Genomic DNA, 16,915 nt, shown 5'->3' with positions numbered 1-16,915 from the left:
AGCAAAGCAGCAACATGTGCACGTTACAGGCACAACCATCATTCCAGTCCGGAGGGTTTACCGACGTGCGTATCTGATTGATTCATCATAAGTAGATACTCGTATTCATCTTTCATTTCAATAACATTATCTGGCGTGTTAAACTCATTTATTTCCACACTGCAACGCGGTGTTATCGTATGTTAACTGTTGAGAAACACGAATATGATTTCCAGCACCCCTGTCTTCACAACGATGGACTAATCCGAATTCCACCCAAGGCCAGATGGGACTTGTAGGCAAAGCGATGCAACATGAAACTTCTGCGAGAAATCATTGGATAAAAGTTATTTCAACACTTTCACTGAAAAAAAAACATACTTGTAATTGTATTTCATGTCTCAGAGGAAATTGTTTTTAAAAGGTCACATGAAACAACTCACGATCAAGATATAGTTTTTGTGCTTTTATTGAAAGACTTGCAAACAGCACAGTTTTACATAGGGACAGAATTGTGGGTGCTAGACTTCAGGAGAAAAGCACAGAACCTGGTATTACATAGATCCAAAAGCATAATGAAATTCAGAAAGACAGGTTTTTTTTACAAGATTAAAAAGGAGCAAATATAGACAACACTGTCCATTTAACAGTAACCTACCAAATGAATATGGTGACAAAACTGGAGAGAAATGAAAACAAACTCTTTTGGTCAAAACTTGGGGGGAAAAAAAGGTGAGGAAATAGTGTGTGTGTGTGTGTGTGTGTGTGTGTGTGTGTGTGTGTGTGTGTGTGTGTGTGTGTGTGTGTGTGTGTGTGTGTGTGTGTGTTACTGCAAAGCCTTTATACAATGTCTTGTATTTAAAGAATGTTCTCAAACTCTCTAAAAGGTGTGGAGCAAGACTTTGGGTGACATATCAAGTTTAAATACACCATATAATAAAACAATCTCCAGCAGCAGCCAATGGAAAGGCTTGATCAGTTCAGTTTCACATACTTCTGTACAGCTGTGTGACTGCAAGCTCATGATTTTGCAGCCACACTATAGAACTAATAGCTACACAAATAAAAAGGAATGAAAAATAATGCAATGCTTTGGAAAACATACATGTCAGTTTGGATATGAGGAAGTATACCACATGGGAGTAGAGCAAAAATCAGGAACCCAGTTCTTTGTATGTATATATACAAGTGTATACAGTTTGTAGGGAATAATGCAAATCATAACACTTCCTCAAATGTCAACTCTCAGGAACAGCTGAGAACTTTACCACAATGGTCTTATTTGTGTAGATTCTTGATTAGCAAACTGCGCAGAGTGCTTGGATTACAGTATGAGGAGGTTTGTGCGGTGAGCATTCATGCATACAATCTGGATTTGAGATGGAAAAAGATTTGCAATCTTTCTTTTGTGCGGCTCTTATACAAGGAGATACAGTAAACTTCTCCCTATACAGTCCTGTCATAAGAGAATCTGAATGCCATAGGGAGATTTCTCTTCAGTAGTATTCTCAATATGAACACACGTCCAAACCAAACAACAGTGCATGGTTACATTTGTTCTGAGGAGAAAGTAGATGATACTTTTGGGTGATTCAGAGTCTTTAAATCCTCAAGGTTAAACTATAAATCCAGTGTTCCGGGTGTTGTGCATTGCATCATGGACACCTGCTTCATAGCCCCCTGCCCATCCCAGCTCTGGGCGACTGGCTGGAATGAGCGGCATCCCTCTGTCCGTCCCTGTCTTCCTGCTCTCCCGCAGCCTGTGATGGGGATTGTGTGGGTGGGGAGGGTGGGGGATAGGAGGGAGGAGGGATAGTAAGGCGGGGGAGAGATGGTAGTGCAGGCCTGGGAGAGGTTGGAAGGGGTGGTGGAGTGGACGAGGTCGCAGTTGAGGAGTGTTGTGAGGAGCGTGCGCGGGAGGTGGCAGGTGAAGCGTGTGTGCTTCGGGCACGTGGTGGTTCAGCCGGGCAGTCGCTGATTTGCTCTAGCAGTGAGGGCATGTCTCCCTCAATCTTCTCCAGCACGGCGGCCATTTGCTTCTCTATCTGCTCAATCACACTGTCCATTTGCCAATCGCTTGTGGTACTGCTTCCGCCTGCTCCAGGCTGTAGCCCAGTCCCGTACATCCCTAAACCTCCTCCACTTGTATACAGGGAGCTGTAAGGGCTCCCATAGCTGCCTGCCATCCCCATCCCTAAAGTCCCAATGTCTGGGTTGTATGGTGTGGCATGACGGCCCAAACTAGCAGAGCTTCCTACTGTGTAACAACCCTGTCCAGGCGCAGGACCTACTCTTGCTAGGCTAAACTCAGCGCTGTGTCTGTCGGTTCTCCTGGCATCCCTATCGCTACTACTTACAGGGCTGCCATCACCCCTTAACCTAACTCCTAGTCCTACATCCACCCCAGCTCCAGGCCCTATCGCTGGAGTGACTGAGGCCGCGACTGACCTCTCTGCCACTGCCTCGGGTACTTGTGTCTGACACCAGCTCCCGTCAGTCTCATCCTTCTGCTCCCTCTGCACAGCTGGCTTTTTCTCGGATAAGGCTGTTGCAGCGGTAGAGCCTGTGGGTGGAGGGCCATGGAGCGTTGCAGCCATCTTTCGTTTGCTGCTGGGTTCAGGGGAGGCGACTGTGTGGCTTTTGTCAAGGTTAGTGCCCGAAGAACCGCCTGACGGCTTGGAGGGGTCAGGTGTCATCACGGGGGATTCTGGAGCGACTTTATTTTGACCCAAATTGGCAGCCATTTTCCTGGTTCCATCACCTGGCGCTTTCTTTGCACCAACCTTATCAGGCTGGTCCTGTGCGACTTTGGGGACTGCGTTCGATTGACAGAGGGGCTCTTGAGTATCTGACGGGGAAGCTCCCACAGATGGGCCTGTGCTCATCTTTCTCTCATCATGTTTTCCTCCGAACGTACCCTTCCCCTGTTCCTCGTCCATACCTGGAGGTGTACTTTCAACCGTAACCTCTAAAGACACGCTACTTGAAGTCACCCCTCCATCACTTGTCCCTTTGTCTCCCTCATCACTTGTCCCCTGGGACACACCCCCCTCACCATCTCCTGCCTCCTCACTGCCCTGAACCTCGGCTGAACTGTCATTCAGTGCCTCGGAATTCTTCAAGCGCTGCATGAAGGTGGTGACACGGATCGCTTTCTGCAAAGGAGACACAGAAGAAAAAGTAGAGAAAGACTGCATTGAACAGAGAATTTTCGATTTACAATGTGTGTGTGTTTTGCAGTAACATCCATTGATCCATTGAACACTGATACTACAGTTGGTTTTGGCAAAGCATAAAAAAATGAGCTTTAAAAGACAAGCATTTGACAAAAAAGCCTGTCAAGACTGGTCATACTAAGCGCTGAGATGTGGTTTGTGTGAAGTGAACAGTGCCGTAAGATCAGTGCCAGTTGTTTACTTCCAGGAAGCTATGACAGATTATACCCTGGTTTAAATCAATCTCAAGACTCCCTCTCCCGAAGCCACTCCTTGACTGCTCGCTGACAGGAAACGGTGAATGACCAGACAAGTGTAAATCTCCTTCTCCTTTATTCTTACACCCATCGGACTCCTTTTGACCCGCGAACACTGAAGGAGTTGGGGAGACTTGTGAGCTTAGAGGTTGTTTCTAAACCAGGGATTTGATTCTCCGGAAGTGAAAAAGCCATGTGGACACAGAGATATCACTGAATACAATATGGCTTGACCGAGCAGCTTCTGTATACAGTAGCTTCAAGTATGACTTACTTGAATGTAACACTGAGGAACAGTATGGGACGATGAGCCAGGATTCACGTAACAGGAATGACAGAGGGCCTTAGAGTTCAAATCACTGCAGTTCAACAGTCCACAGTGGCCTATATCCCTTATATCCTTTCCATATCTGCCTCTCCTTATCCACACGTATATAAAAACTAGACAAGCAATGCACCAACCATCTTCCCCTGTTGCTGATCATTATCTTGTTTTTTTTTAAACAATGGTTGATAGACTAGTGCAGATGAGGAGTAAGAAAGGAGCAGAGCGGGCCACTTTGAACATCTGGGTCTAATCCGATGAAGAAAAGTGGGGCAGAGTGGATGGATCTCGTCTGGGACAGGCAGAGTGACAGTGGGAAGGAACAGAGCTGATGAGGAGTTGTTTCACCTGCCCAAACATGATCAATACATCTCAAGGCCTCACTGGATTTAATTAAATAACGTAACAAATAGAAATCTCTTTTAAATTAAGGAGGATGTTCAGCCATTAGATGCTTTTAAATGCTTTTTTTTTATATATATATGAATCATGCTGGACAGAAGGTGAGTTTCTGCCCATGCTCTGTCCTTCCACTCTCCCTCATAATGAACTACAATACCTTTAACTCCTTGGAACCACATGGGGAAAGAGAGAAGAGGGTTATAACTGTTACTTATGGTGTTAGGTTGGCACTGCCATCTTGACTTCTTCCTTCGTTGGTCATCTGCATTCTTACCTCCGGGACATCCTTATGATCATCTCCAAATCATTTGCAAATTTACAACAAGCCTCTGCAGGGTTGTATGCTAAGTGCAAACAACATTACAAATAAACCAGCTGTAGTCATAACCGCTGGTGTAACTTAACCTTCCCCGTCCTTTTCTCTTGTTGCTTACTTATATATCACCAATTTAATTTACTGCCACAGAAATTGAGTGAGAGTGAATCCATACCCGCCATTTGGCCTTTGCAAAGTTCTTCTCGAACTGGGCACACACACCATCTTTTAGGTTCTTCTCTGATGCACCGTTTCCTGCAATCCTGGCACAAAGGACAGATAGTGAGCAAGTGAGCGCCAAATCCTGTAGATGTGTGCTAAAATGTTACTCTTGTGCACACAATTACCATTCATGCCAAAGTGCATCCTGCGCAGTGATTCTCAGCATCTGGTCCACCTCCATGAGTCTACAGACGAGCTCCTTGGCTGAGAGAAACAGGAAAGACGTCTTCTAATCATTTCTTATAACAATTTAGGCAAGAAGAGAGAATATAAAGTTTGTCGGTCATAAATCGTGCATAATGATTAGGCGTTTGGTAGTGGAGCTAAGTGATTAAAGCTGCTGTCATCGCTTTTAGCTTAATGTCCTGCTGTTTGTAGCAATTCCCTCCCATCTCCCTATGTCACTACATGAACACGCAGCGGTATTAGCCAGACATAGCAGCAGACAGGAAGATCCTGCTGTCCGCGTGTTCATGAGCAGACAGGGCCGCCTCTTTATGGTGTTCCCTGGTTGGATAAAGTAGGTAGAGATACCAGAAAATGTTCTCTTTCCCTGCATGAGCAGGAGGCGGAGAGACATGGGTTACTGACCAAACCTCAAAAAATCACTCACAGCAGCTTTAATATCTAAGTAGTAGTAGTAGTAGTCACCTTTAAATTTGACCCACAAATGCGCAAGTACATACAATATTAGACTTTTCTTTTGACTGCCAACACTTTCAATGTTTCATGCCAGAGAGAGAAAATTCAACTGGGTATTTATTGCCATCGTGTGGCGGAGCTATGTACCTGCAGGTGAAATGTCATCCCAGTACGGAGAATCAAATTCAAACTCGCCAGCAACGATGCGACAGAAGATGATGCGATTGTGTAAATCTGTGTTCTCCTCCTCCGTCTCATCATAAAAAGGAGGGTTACCTGATAGGCTGCAGAAAGGCAAACATACATGAAGAGACAGAGGAATGGGAAGTCATTTTGTGAGCATGCAAGCAACACCTGGAAGTGCCTGTTACAAATCAAACAGCGATTATTGATCTGCTGGTCAGCTTGTATTGTGTATAGTGCTTGTTGAATTATGGTTTTGGTATTTAGTGAAGGAGACTCACAGTATGAACATAATTACACCCACAGCCCAGCAGTCCACAGGACGACCATATCGGTGACGAGCCACCACTTCAGGAGCTGAGAGACAGCATGGAGAAGAGAAGAGGTAGAGAGAGAGAGAGAGAGAGAGTGAGAGGGACACAGCTCTCATTTATAAACCATCAAAGGCCATTATTCAGAAATCTACACTTCGTAGACAAGAGCTCCCACTTGCACCTCCTCCTTGCTCATGTCTTTTCCCATCGGTGCGTCCATCCCCTTCTCTTATTTATTTGTCTAATTACTCAGCTCAGCATTATGAATAACTGTCCTGACCTTTTTCACCGTAGAGAACCAGGCCAAAGCACAATTCTGCATTCCAAGTTGTCCTCGCAAAAACCTCAGAGAGTAGAGTGAGAGCGGAGAGCTGAGAGCCAAGAGCCGAGAGCGAGACAGTACACAGGAGATCAGAGGATGTGAAATGAGAGGAGGAGTGGGAGGAGGAGGTTGAGGGCTAGGTGCTTTCAACTCTGTGTGTGTGTCTTTCACGTATTTTTTTCTTCTTTACTATTTCAGTTTATCTTTGACAGATTATAATTTTCAAAGGAAGAAGGAAGTGAAGAACTCAAAAACGGTAAACGCACGCCTGCAGGCCTATATTCACAAAAGCAGACAAAGCTCATGGATGGACATAAAAAGAAGGGAAATAAAGGAACGAAAGGAATGCAGTTGTGTATAAAATCAGAAGAAAGGGCAATAGAAAGTATCCTACCCAGGTATTCTGGTGTCCCACAAGGCTCTGTGATGGGCCCATTCTCAAACCTGGACAGGTAGAAATCTCGTAGCACTACTTTTTGGTGGTTGTTTTCTGTGTAGTACATCAGGTTTTCCAGCTAAACAAAATGAGGGGACAGAATTAATAATGTCATAATATCAAACACACACAAACCGAAGCACCCATGTTCACCTGCCACCTTGATCATGAAGGTGACGCTACTCTAAAGGCTACAATATAACATGGAATTGAGTATTCATAGCATACATTTTAGAAAATATTGTAGCTCAAAAACAAACCTGACTAAAGGTCTAGACTGAGAGAAAACTGCACAATCACAAACAAGCCGGCTACTTCAGAACCAAGGACAGCGCCGTGCATGGATCAATGCACAGCATGGTAGGGTTACTGATATTTCAGAGCCGCGGTCGAGGCCTTAGGTTCTAACTTTCACAAACCTCAGTCTCAGAATACGGATCAATGATACAAGCAGACCAGACTAGCTACTAAACACCCCTTCTGCCCCTGCACTCTCTATAAAATTAGGAGATGGAGAGTTGGGATGTCAAGGTTAACAAGGGGGGTGCATTTTAGTCATTTTGCAAGCATGAGGGATCACGCCCTCCTTCATCACCACTCAAATTGCCTGCTGGCCACACTCCTGTATGGGAGCTGATACAATATCAGAACTCATATTCAATCAGAAATCAGAAATGTGCTGAGAACTATTCTACAACTTGATCGTACAGTCAGTGAAGACCTTAACTTGTGCTGATTTGTAATGTCTTGATGGAAACAGAAAGCATCACATAGATTAGTGGGCACAAAGATAATTGGTGTTAGGTTGCCATTAAACTGTTAAATGCTTTAGATGAGTCAGCTGATCTTTAGTCCGTGGTTTGTGATGACGGCGATGCTGTTTACAAGAGCCAGTTTTGTCTGTTTTATATATTTTATCAGATTTTTAATAAATCATATTCATATTCAAGTGTTTTGTTTTCAAGCTGAAAGACACATTTCCTCCTAGGGACCATTAAGGTTCAATAATCATTTTTTGAAGGTGAAGGGTGCTGAGGAGAAAGGCAGAAATACACATTCTTGATTAAAAGAAGCGTATTGGCTTTTATGTATCCATGTCTATTTCTGCACTGATCTGAAAATGTCATTTCATACAGTGAGTTGAGTCCACACAATTTAGACTGAGAGACAATCACAGCTTCTACCAGTAGGGGGAGTCGAAAGCCCATTAGAGGCTGCAAACCCCAGCCTAATGTGTTGATGAAGGGAGGATTTGAATCTGTCTGCATGTCCCTCTGTGCATCACTAGAAATTACATTAAGCAATAAAGAAAGTTTTTACTCCCTCGCTAAAAACTGTATCAAATGCTGGGTCATTAGCTGAGATGGCACTGAGCGAATTGCTTTAATGTCTCAGTTGAGTTTCCTCTGACTGGATATTTCTTTCTGACGTGTGACGGAAAAGACGGCCACTCACTTTATGACGCTCTTTGTCATGCATCTGATTGCATTTTTAGAAGATTGCGTATCGTTTTACACAGTGAGGAGAGGGAGAGAGAGAGAGAGCGAGCGTGTACCTTCAGGTTCCTGTGAACTATGTTGAGGGAGTGTAAGTACGCCACAGCCTCCAGTACTTGTCTGATTACATTGGAGGCGTCTCTCTCTGTGTAATTGCCTTGGTCCAGTATCCAGTCGAACACGTCTCCTCCTGTGGCTCTGCACGTGGTCAAACACACACAGACATCAGCGCACACGTCACCAAATCTACTAATAAAAGTGCGTGCAAGTTGCCACCACATGTTGCAGCACATTAATCCACTTTGAGCTCTCGGTAACACAGTTATCAAAAGCCCTGTGCTCCTGTGTTTGTTGCCCATTAGTACGGCAATCTGCTTCTGCAGGCCTAAAGCTAGCGCTGCTGAGCAATTAAAAGCTATACTATTGGTCATTATTCTGAAAAGACTTGGTTAACTTCTGAGAGAGTAGAAATGATGGGTGCGATCATCACGCATTGCCTGCAGCGGGAGGGCTATTGCTCCAGCAAGTGTGAGCCGCAAACAAGCACCAGGTACACAGATGACTGCAATCGCTTTGAGTGCAGTCCGTCTCCGCTTGGATGCTTTCAAATGCAGATCGGGCCCCGCTCTGGCGCATCGATCCGGAATTCTCTGTAGAGACCCTATTACGGCAAAGCAGTGCTTCAGGAGCACTGAGTAATGTCGAGTGTTACTAAGAGCAAATATCTCATAAAATCTAACACCTTCCTCTGTTGCTGAGGGGAGCAACAGAGCACACAGTAATAAGAGGGTAGGCCCTTTAGCTGATTGATCTGCGTGTGTTCTGGTACATGGAGGCACATGCACAATTAAGACACACACGCACTTGAGTACACTTTGTCGGGGAAAACAAATAGTGACGAAGAGAAAAGAAACACTCACAACTCCTGGATGATGAGGTATTCTTTCCGGGTCTCGAATGTGTCTATCAGCTGAAGGATGTTTGGGTGGTTGACCCTGGAACGGCAGCAAGAGTTAACAGACTGTAACATCACAAAAGCAAAAGGGTCTCTCAGGAAACTGAAAGGCGCTAACCATTCTGTGGCTTTTGAAAAATCTTGAGTACAAAGAAGATCATGTGGGTGTAAATCTCTGTAGCTGGGTAGACACTTCCCAATCGGTGCAAAGCAGACGTTGCAAACATTTGAGCTAACAGCATTAAATGAAGTTATTGCGTGGATCGTGTGACTGGAAATATGAACAGAAAAGTAAGACAACATTCTCTCATCTCATCTCATCTCATCTCATCTCATCTCATCTCTCCACCCATCAGTTATACACCCATCTGTCCACAGACTGACTGCGTACAATTTCAGGATCATGATTTCGTTCTTGGCAGCCTTGCGGACTTTCCTGCCGTCTTTCTTGAGGAATTTCTTGCAGACAAACACCTTGTCTGTTTGTCTGTCCTTAGCCAGGCACAGCTCGCAGAACTCCTTCCTACGCAAGAAGCAAAAAGGAAATAGAGAGACGGACAGACAGACAGAGGAAGGCAGAGAAAGTAAATATAATGTAATAGCATGAAAGAAGTGTTTTGGAGAGAGACAGAGAGAGACACACACAGCATAATATTCAAATTAGGGAGACAAAGTGCACTGACTGTTGTGGTGGTGAAACACAGTGAAAGAATTTAATTAGGGGGAGAGTCGTTGGGTAGAATAAAAGGGTCATAATAAATCTCAAGTGGGTCTATTGCTGCCATCAGATGGGCATCGTCTGGGTTTGAGCCTTTGGGGCATACAGTACTGTGTGCGGCAGAAGTAAACTACAACATTTCACATGAAATCTTTCATGCGCAATAAATACTACCAAGGAATTAAAGAACACAAAGTAACATGCAAAGCAAAAAGCACATACTTTATCTTCACCACAGCCTTTAGTGACTTTATCTTACTCGTTCCCGTAAAAATTAAGATGAGCGCATATACAGCAAATGTGTGCACTTAATTCTGAGTTAATGTGTGTGCGTGTGTGTTATATAAAAGATGAGCAGAAATCTCTGAGGCCAGATGCCGATGTTGCCATATGGCCTCTTACACTGATTGGTGTGTGTGTGTGTGTGTGTGTGTGTGTGTGTGTATGTGTGTGCGCGCGCGCCTCCAGCGTGTCAAGGAGAGGTGTTCAGGGGAAGGAGACGGCCGGTCAAAGCAGCCGACTGTCAGCTCTTTGAAAATAGGTCTGAAAATGTTTTAACTAGAAACGTCTCTTGAAGGTGCACTACGTAGTTTTGAGGATCCTCATTGCCTAAACAAACAAACGGAGAATAAACATCTTTCTTTAAACTTAATAAACAAACCATCTGACACAATTTTGCATTGTTTTACTTTGTTTATATCGGGCGGACCCTGTCACCTTTCTGGCATCAAACGGTGTTCTGGGAACCTTATTTTCCTCTGAGAACAGCTTGTTTATTCAGTTATGGAAAAAAATAAATATTTCTGAGTTTGCATTATTACCTCATTGATTTTGCAAATAATAAAATTGTGAATTTTTTCTTTAAACCTACATAGTGCCCCTTTAAGTCTGTTACATACTAGCCTCATGCTATTACCTTCAGTGAAACTGTCTGATATGCCAAAGTAAATCTGCAGGGACAATAGATCAAATTCAATTTGAAATAATTCATGAAGAGTATAAGGATCGCTGGGGAATACAGGAGCATGCCCATGAATTCTACATGGGAGTGGAGGAAAAAACAGCCGCACGCATACTTACGCTCGGAGGACTTGTCCAATTTCATATTTGTCCGTGACATCAGACATGCTATCGTAAGTCCGCCCATCTCGCAGGGCAAGGCACCCAAATGGCATGACGGCATTCACCTAAGAAGTGAACATAAAAAACATTTCGATCATTTCACTACAAAGGGGGGAGAACATACATACAAAGGAGACAGACAAACTGGACGTGAAACAGGAAATGGGGCACTGATGAAACATTATGAAAGCCCCCAGTGGCTGTAGTCAAAAACACACTGAGGGAGCGATATTACTATTAGCCTTGAAAACACACAGTTCATTGGATAAACCACAGACGCAGCCAAGTCAACTTCTGAACGAATCTGGATACTAACGCTTCTGGCAGCCTGGTTGCGTGCCAGCCTTGTCAACAGATACTAAGCTACCCACTAAGCTTCTATCTACTGTGCTAAAGTCTGCAGATTCTGTGCAACGTCTGTCAAGTTCAAGTTAAACTTTATTTATAAAGGGCAGTGTCCCTGTGTCCCTAAAGCAGCTGGCTTCTTTAGCAATCACTGTGGACCCCGTGTCACACCAGCAGCGCTGGGTTTTAATGACGGGAAAATGAGTTTTTTGTTTGTAGTTTGCACGCGTGAGTTTGGATTTATCTATCTAGATCAGTAGTTCATGACCTTTTAAACTCCTCGTTTCACCTCGTGGTAACGCTCGCTGTTAGAATTGCGCCTGAAAATGCTCTTCACAAGGAAAAAAACAACAACATTCTGATGATTACATACAGTATATACAGTGTGTGTGTATATTTATATATGTACTCTACCATCACATTCTTCTTTTCATGTCCACCCTGAAATAGCTGTGACCCCACAGGAGGTCCCAAACGCCCAGGTAGAAAATCAAGGATCTAGATAGTGAATCAGCAATCGATATACCATCTCACCACAGTCCTCAGGCAATCCTCACCCACATCCTTTAACACTCCATCTACTGTAGGAGACAGATTCCCAGGAAGATTCAGCCATCTATCCTCGAGATCCTTTCTCCTCTCTGAAACACCTGACATACCCAGTCCTGTTGGGCGATTAATTTCTGTTGGTTTGACTCTCCCTGAGTGGACCCACACTTTATCTTCCGTCTCTGTGGAGCCCATCAAGACATATCCGCGGAATTGACCAAGTCAGGAAATATGTGATAAGGGGACAATCGAGAGGGAGCTCAGATTAATGTGAGTGATGCTGGAGGCGGCTGGTATTGCTGTGAAGATGGCCTCAGGATTTGTGCGTAAGTGGTGGGAAAGAGAGACAGAGAGAGAGGGAGAGAGATGGAGGAAGAGATGGAATTGAGAAAATAGAGAATTATAATAGAGAGGACTGAGCGCAGAAAGACAATTGAAATCCTCGGAGGTAATGGCATTTTGCAGACGCTAATTTAGGATTAAGAAATGAATACCAGCTATATAAAAGCCTCACCATCTCTCTCTCTCTCTCTCTCTCTCTCTCTCTCTCTGACAGGGCCAGAGGTGCTTCTGATCTATGATGGAGGCGGGGCTGCAGAGCACTGTGTAATCCCACTGCTGGCCCTAATCTCTAATCTGTACACCTAATCCAGAGTGCTGGGATGCAATGTATGTGTGTGCGCGTGCATGCCAGAGTTTATGTGTGTGTGTCTAACTGAGAGCAAAGGTTGATGGGGATATGTCACATGTGCCCATACATATGTGTGCGCGCGCACATGTGCGTCCATATGTGTGCCCTCGTGTGTGTGTGTGAGTGTAATGCCCTACTGAGACTGAGGGGAGTTTAATGGTGGATTGAAAAGACCTAGTTTTGCCAGGAGATTACGTAAGCACAGCAACATTCCCGTAACACGGTCCAGGACAGTGAAGGTGAAGGCTGGCTTGGTGTGAATGGAGCTCATGAATCCCTGTGGGAACAGCGTGTCCCCGCTGAAATATGGTGACAACTGCCAAGCACCACATGTCATTTGTCAACAAGGGTCAGCAGACACACTCTCCAAAAACTTTTCGGATGTCTGGGCACTGTGTTGCCACACAGTTGGTTCTATTCTCTAAATTCAAAGATATACCTGAATAGTCACGTTCACATAGGTCAAATAGTCTTAGGACTAAATTTCTTAGGAAGATTCCTAACACAGTGAAATGATCCATAAATACCAAAGTGGCTGCTGTGATAACATCTGGCTGAATTCTGTAAATGCTACAGAAAAGTCATTTATTATCTCCTTTAGAATAAAGTGTGCACTCACAATTTCATATGGCCCTAGTGTATTGCAGGTAAAGTCTTAAGCCTTTCAGGTGTAAAATGCCAGAAGTTTCCAAATGTTGGCTGACTGTGGCAAAATGATTTTTTGCAAGTGTGAACCCTCAGCAGTGTAGCATCCTTGCATAAATGGACAAAATAAAGGGGGAAACAACACAGGTGGCACTTTTATACATTGAAATGTGTCCACATATATGTCATTCCCTAGCCTAATACAAATACTGTAATCTCCACATTCATCCTAGCCCCTTCTTGTGGTTGCTGCCATTTGTTTGGGACATTTATGCCCCTTTTCCTCGTACGTATGAGAAAGGTTGCGAGTCACCCCGGAAGTCCATTCATTCCTATGGGAACATCCGTAATAACAATATGTTGTTGATGGGCTCGTGTTATGAAAAAAATCACTGAATGTATCTTTGCACTGGCTTTAACTTTTTTTGCTAACTTTTCCTCCCATTTCTCCACAATCACGACGGGTGTAACTTTACTTTTACTTCTCTTTTAAACATCAACTTCCAGAAGGCTTGAAGAGCAGCTGGCATCATGAAGACTATCAGCTAACTATCTGTGTATCTGAGGTGTCAAGATCAGTTTACGGCCTTTCCTTTCTCTTCCATACTGTAAGTGTTGGACCTTCTTCTTACTTGTCACCGGTGAGCGTTTCTCGCCCTAAAAACTCAGATGCCTTAAAAACACCATACCTGCAGAATACTGAGTCAGTACCAACCTTGAAGTTGGCGGAGAGTAGGAGGCGATATGGGAGGATATGAGAAGAAAGGAGATGAGAGGAGACGGGTGGAAAAGATGGGAGATGAGGAAAGAGGTGAGAAGCAACGGGAACAGAAAGGCAAGGAGAAAGGTACACTGTGACTAAGTGAAAAGGTGGATAGAGAAAATAGTGTACATGAGAACAAAGTGTAAAACACAGAACTGCAGAGGCAGATTGAGAGTACCTCTCAACCTCACAGCTTCACAGCTATGTGTGTGTGAGAATGTTTGCACAGGTGAACGTGTGTGTATGTGTGTCTCCGTGCACATGTGGGTGCATGTAGGTACTGTACGTGTTAGCAGGCTATGTGTGATAATGCACTATGTGACTCATGTTAGGGAGCGAATGAGCGGCTGTCCCCCAAAGCCTGAAAACACTTGAAGGCATGCTGACAGGGCAAACTCTCCGCAAAACAAATTCACGGCACGCACTCTCAAAGGTGGCACAAAACCAGAGATGAGCGCGAGCGCCGCCGCCGATCGCACAGCACATCACAGCTGCTTCGAATCTTCAAAACTTGGACTTGTGCTCTGGCTGCTTTGACACCAAAACGGCAGAAATGATTAATGTTGTCAAACACAATTTTAAAAAAAATCTGCAGGCTGCATCCGATGTCATCGGAGGTACGTGGTGAAGCTGTCACTTATCAATGTGACAGTGAATATATTATTTCTGAAATGATACTTCCAGCCAGTAAATGTGCCAATTTTGGTCAAAATACTCTTGCTTGAGAGCTTGAGATGTAGCCTCTTGTTTTTAAAGGGGGTCCATAAGCCATACTTCATCACAGATATAATTGAAAAAAGGGAACATTATGGATTTAGATTTAAAACAGCATTTAAATATAGGGTATGTTATGTCTATACAGTATTTGACGATGTACAGTTAAAAGGGAGTTGTTGTTTCTGCCTCCCTGTCTCAAAAGCTAATGCTATTATATAGAGAGGGATGAAAATATGTAATAGTTTACCATCAGTCATTACATATTTTACAATTACTAAACTGGTTTTAGAAAGGCCCTTACAAAAAATGGAATGAAACACCAGCCAAACAGGTTTTGTTTCATAATATCAGACTACATGATCAATAAAGGCTTACTACACCATTTTTTACAGATGAAGTTGTGTTTACTTACTTGGGGAGTACGAGTGTATATCTGAAAAAAAGGTAGTATCAAGCCTTTTTTGGCTGCAGAGGAAGCTGCATGTAAGCTGAAAAATTGCCTCCAGTCTTGTCACTTTGCACTAATTTGCATTGTGGGTAATGCAGTCGCCAGGTTTTTGAGAAGCAGTCTACTTGCCCAGCACTACAGTCCTATGACACTGACTCATTATGGTCTTGATTGTTACCTCCTTTATTCCACGCGGTCTTCTTCCTTTTCAAAACCTGGCGCCTACATTACACACAATGCTATTTAGCCACTGAGTGACATTGTGAAGGTAATTTACCAGATTACATGCAACTCCCTTTATAGGCTTTATACTACTTTTTTTAACATATGCTATAGTACTCCTCAGGACCTGTAAACATGCTTCAGTGTGTAAAATTTGGAGCGTTTGGAGCGTTGCTTTCATACTTTGTGGGTTCTTTTGTTCTCATTAGTAATTGTATTGCTGTTGATTCATGGGGGGTTGTTTTATGTTTGTAGTTGATTTGTTTTGTTCTCCTTCTGCCTCGGGTGTTTAATTGTTTTATATTGTGATGCGATTTATATCTGTGTGGACCCCAGAAAGAATAGCTTCTCCCTCGGCAGTGTCTTATGGGCATCCAAATTAAGAATTAATACATAAACGTGCCTAGATTCTGACAGAGCACGACAAAATTAGTTTTGAAAAGTAAGTGAGGGATGTCTAACTCTACTTAATTAATTCAACTTCATTTCAAAATGAGTCAGCGTTTCTAGGAGTGTGTAGGCACCTGCTTTGCCATCACAGGCAATGATGGCACTTGTCTCTTCATAGCGGCTCTCATCCGGTCATGTAACAGGTGTGAATGCTTCAAAATTAAATTCTGCTCATAATGAGGATCCGGACAATGGGTCACTTTGGCATGATGAAAGAAAACTGAAATGAAAACTACTGAATGGATCTTTTCTTTAATTCACATAGTTTTAATTCAAATCTACCTTATGAACAGGGGTGAGAGGATGTTGTTGTGCGACACAAAATGGAGAATTATTTTACAAATGCATCGTTTAGTGCATTTTCCTTATGCTTTTTGAGATGCACACCCTTTGGCACCCTTACACTCAGGTGCGAAGGAACGCCGTGCTATCCGAGAAAACATCACACTTCATCTTTGGCACCTTAAAGTCAGATTGCTGCTGCATGTCTCTCTGCGTCTGAGTGTGTCGCTGTGCTTGTTCACAAGTGTTGTGTTTAGGTTGCGGCGAGGCTCAGAAATGAATCAAATGGAATAGAGGATCTTTTTATCAGCTCAGAGGGGAAGTGTTTCAGAGGTGCTCGGCGTCAAGGTTATTCTAAGAAAATCTGCTATTTGCTGGCACTCATCTCTTTAGCCATCCTATCCTATTAAGCACAAGCTCAGTCCAATGGGGAGAAAAAAGTAAAGAAAAATGGTGCATTTTGTGGCTCTGTGCTAATACAAAATGCAAATAGACTGACGTGCTGAAGAAGGAGCAGTCTAGTCTAGTATAGGTGTATGTTCTTTGTGACAAGCTTGACTATGTGTGTTACGTAAATATTTCATCCGCTGCTGTTGCGAAGCTACTTCTGCAGAGTCCCTTTGTGCTGTCAGTCAAGACTGGGTGTGTCGGCGTGTCCTTGTCACTGTCAGGCAGATGCAGCGCAGCGATAAACCAACAACATTATCACTATCAGCATCACCCCAACACAAATCCTGATATCTGCACAATGTGATTAAGAGATGGCGCATCGGCTTTGTTAGGAGGTGACACGAGATCTTCGGCACGATAAGACGAACGAGACGGGGGGAGAGATGCGCGAGAGAAGCACGCGTGAGAAAAGTACACTGACAAATATGTCAATGTTTGCCTCGGGAGAC

The 16,915-nt window shown here is 43.7% G+C and overlaps 1 protein-coding gene across 3 annotated transcripts in view; it reads right to left on the bottom strand.

Annotated features, from left to right (window-relative positions):
* Positions 1-737: 737 nt before the first annotated feature.
* Positions 738-16,915, bottom strand: part of camkvl (CaM kinase-like vesicle-associated, like) — a 39,246-nt gene continuing 23,068 nt past the window's right edge. For 2 of the 3 annotated variants that reach the window (XM_037102723.1, XM_037102722.1), the window contains 10 exons: positions 10,863-10,969; positions 9,456-9,587; positions 9,030-9,104; positions 8,169-8,307; positions 6,572-6,692; positions 5,823-5,898; positions 5,506-5,642; positions 4,842-4,920; positions 4,670-4,757; positions 738-3,134 (listed from right to left, as the gene is read on the bottom strand). In XM_037102723.1, the coding sequence (XP_036958618.1) occupies positions 1,650-3,134; positions 4,670-4,757; positions 4,842-4,920; positions 5,506-5,642; positions 5,823-5,898; positions 6,572-6,692; positions 8,169-8,307; positions 9,030-9,104; positions 9,456-9,587; positions 10,863-10,957 (2,427 nt within the window). In that variant the 5' untranslated portion in view covers positions 10,958-10,969 and the 3' untranslated portion in view covers positions 738-1,649. Of the gene's footprint in view, positions 3,135-4,669; positions 4,758-4,841; positions 4,921-5,505; positions 5,643-5,822; positions 5,899-6,571; positions 6,693-8,168; positions 8,308-9,029; positions 9,105-9,455; positions 9,588-10,862; positions 10,970-16,915 lie in introns of those variants that run through there. The other variant, XM_037102724.1, reaches the window with a different exon arrangement.

The sequence above is a fragment of the Acanthopagrus latus genome, chromosome 7, assembly GCF_904848185.1.
Source record: "Acanthopagrus latus isolate v.2019 chromosome 7, fAcaLat1.1, whole genome shotgun sequence".
Classification (NCBI taxonomy): Eukaryota; Metazoa; Chordata; class Actinopteri; order Spariformes; family Sparidae; genus Acanthopagrus; species Acanthopagrus latus.
Note: the sequence above shows the minus strand (reverse complement) of the source record. Positions and strands in the feature narration are given on the sequence as shown.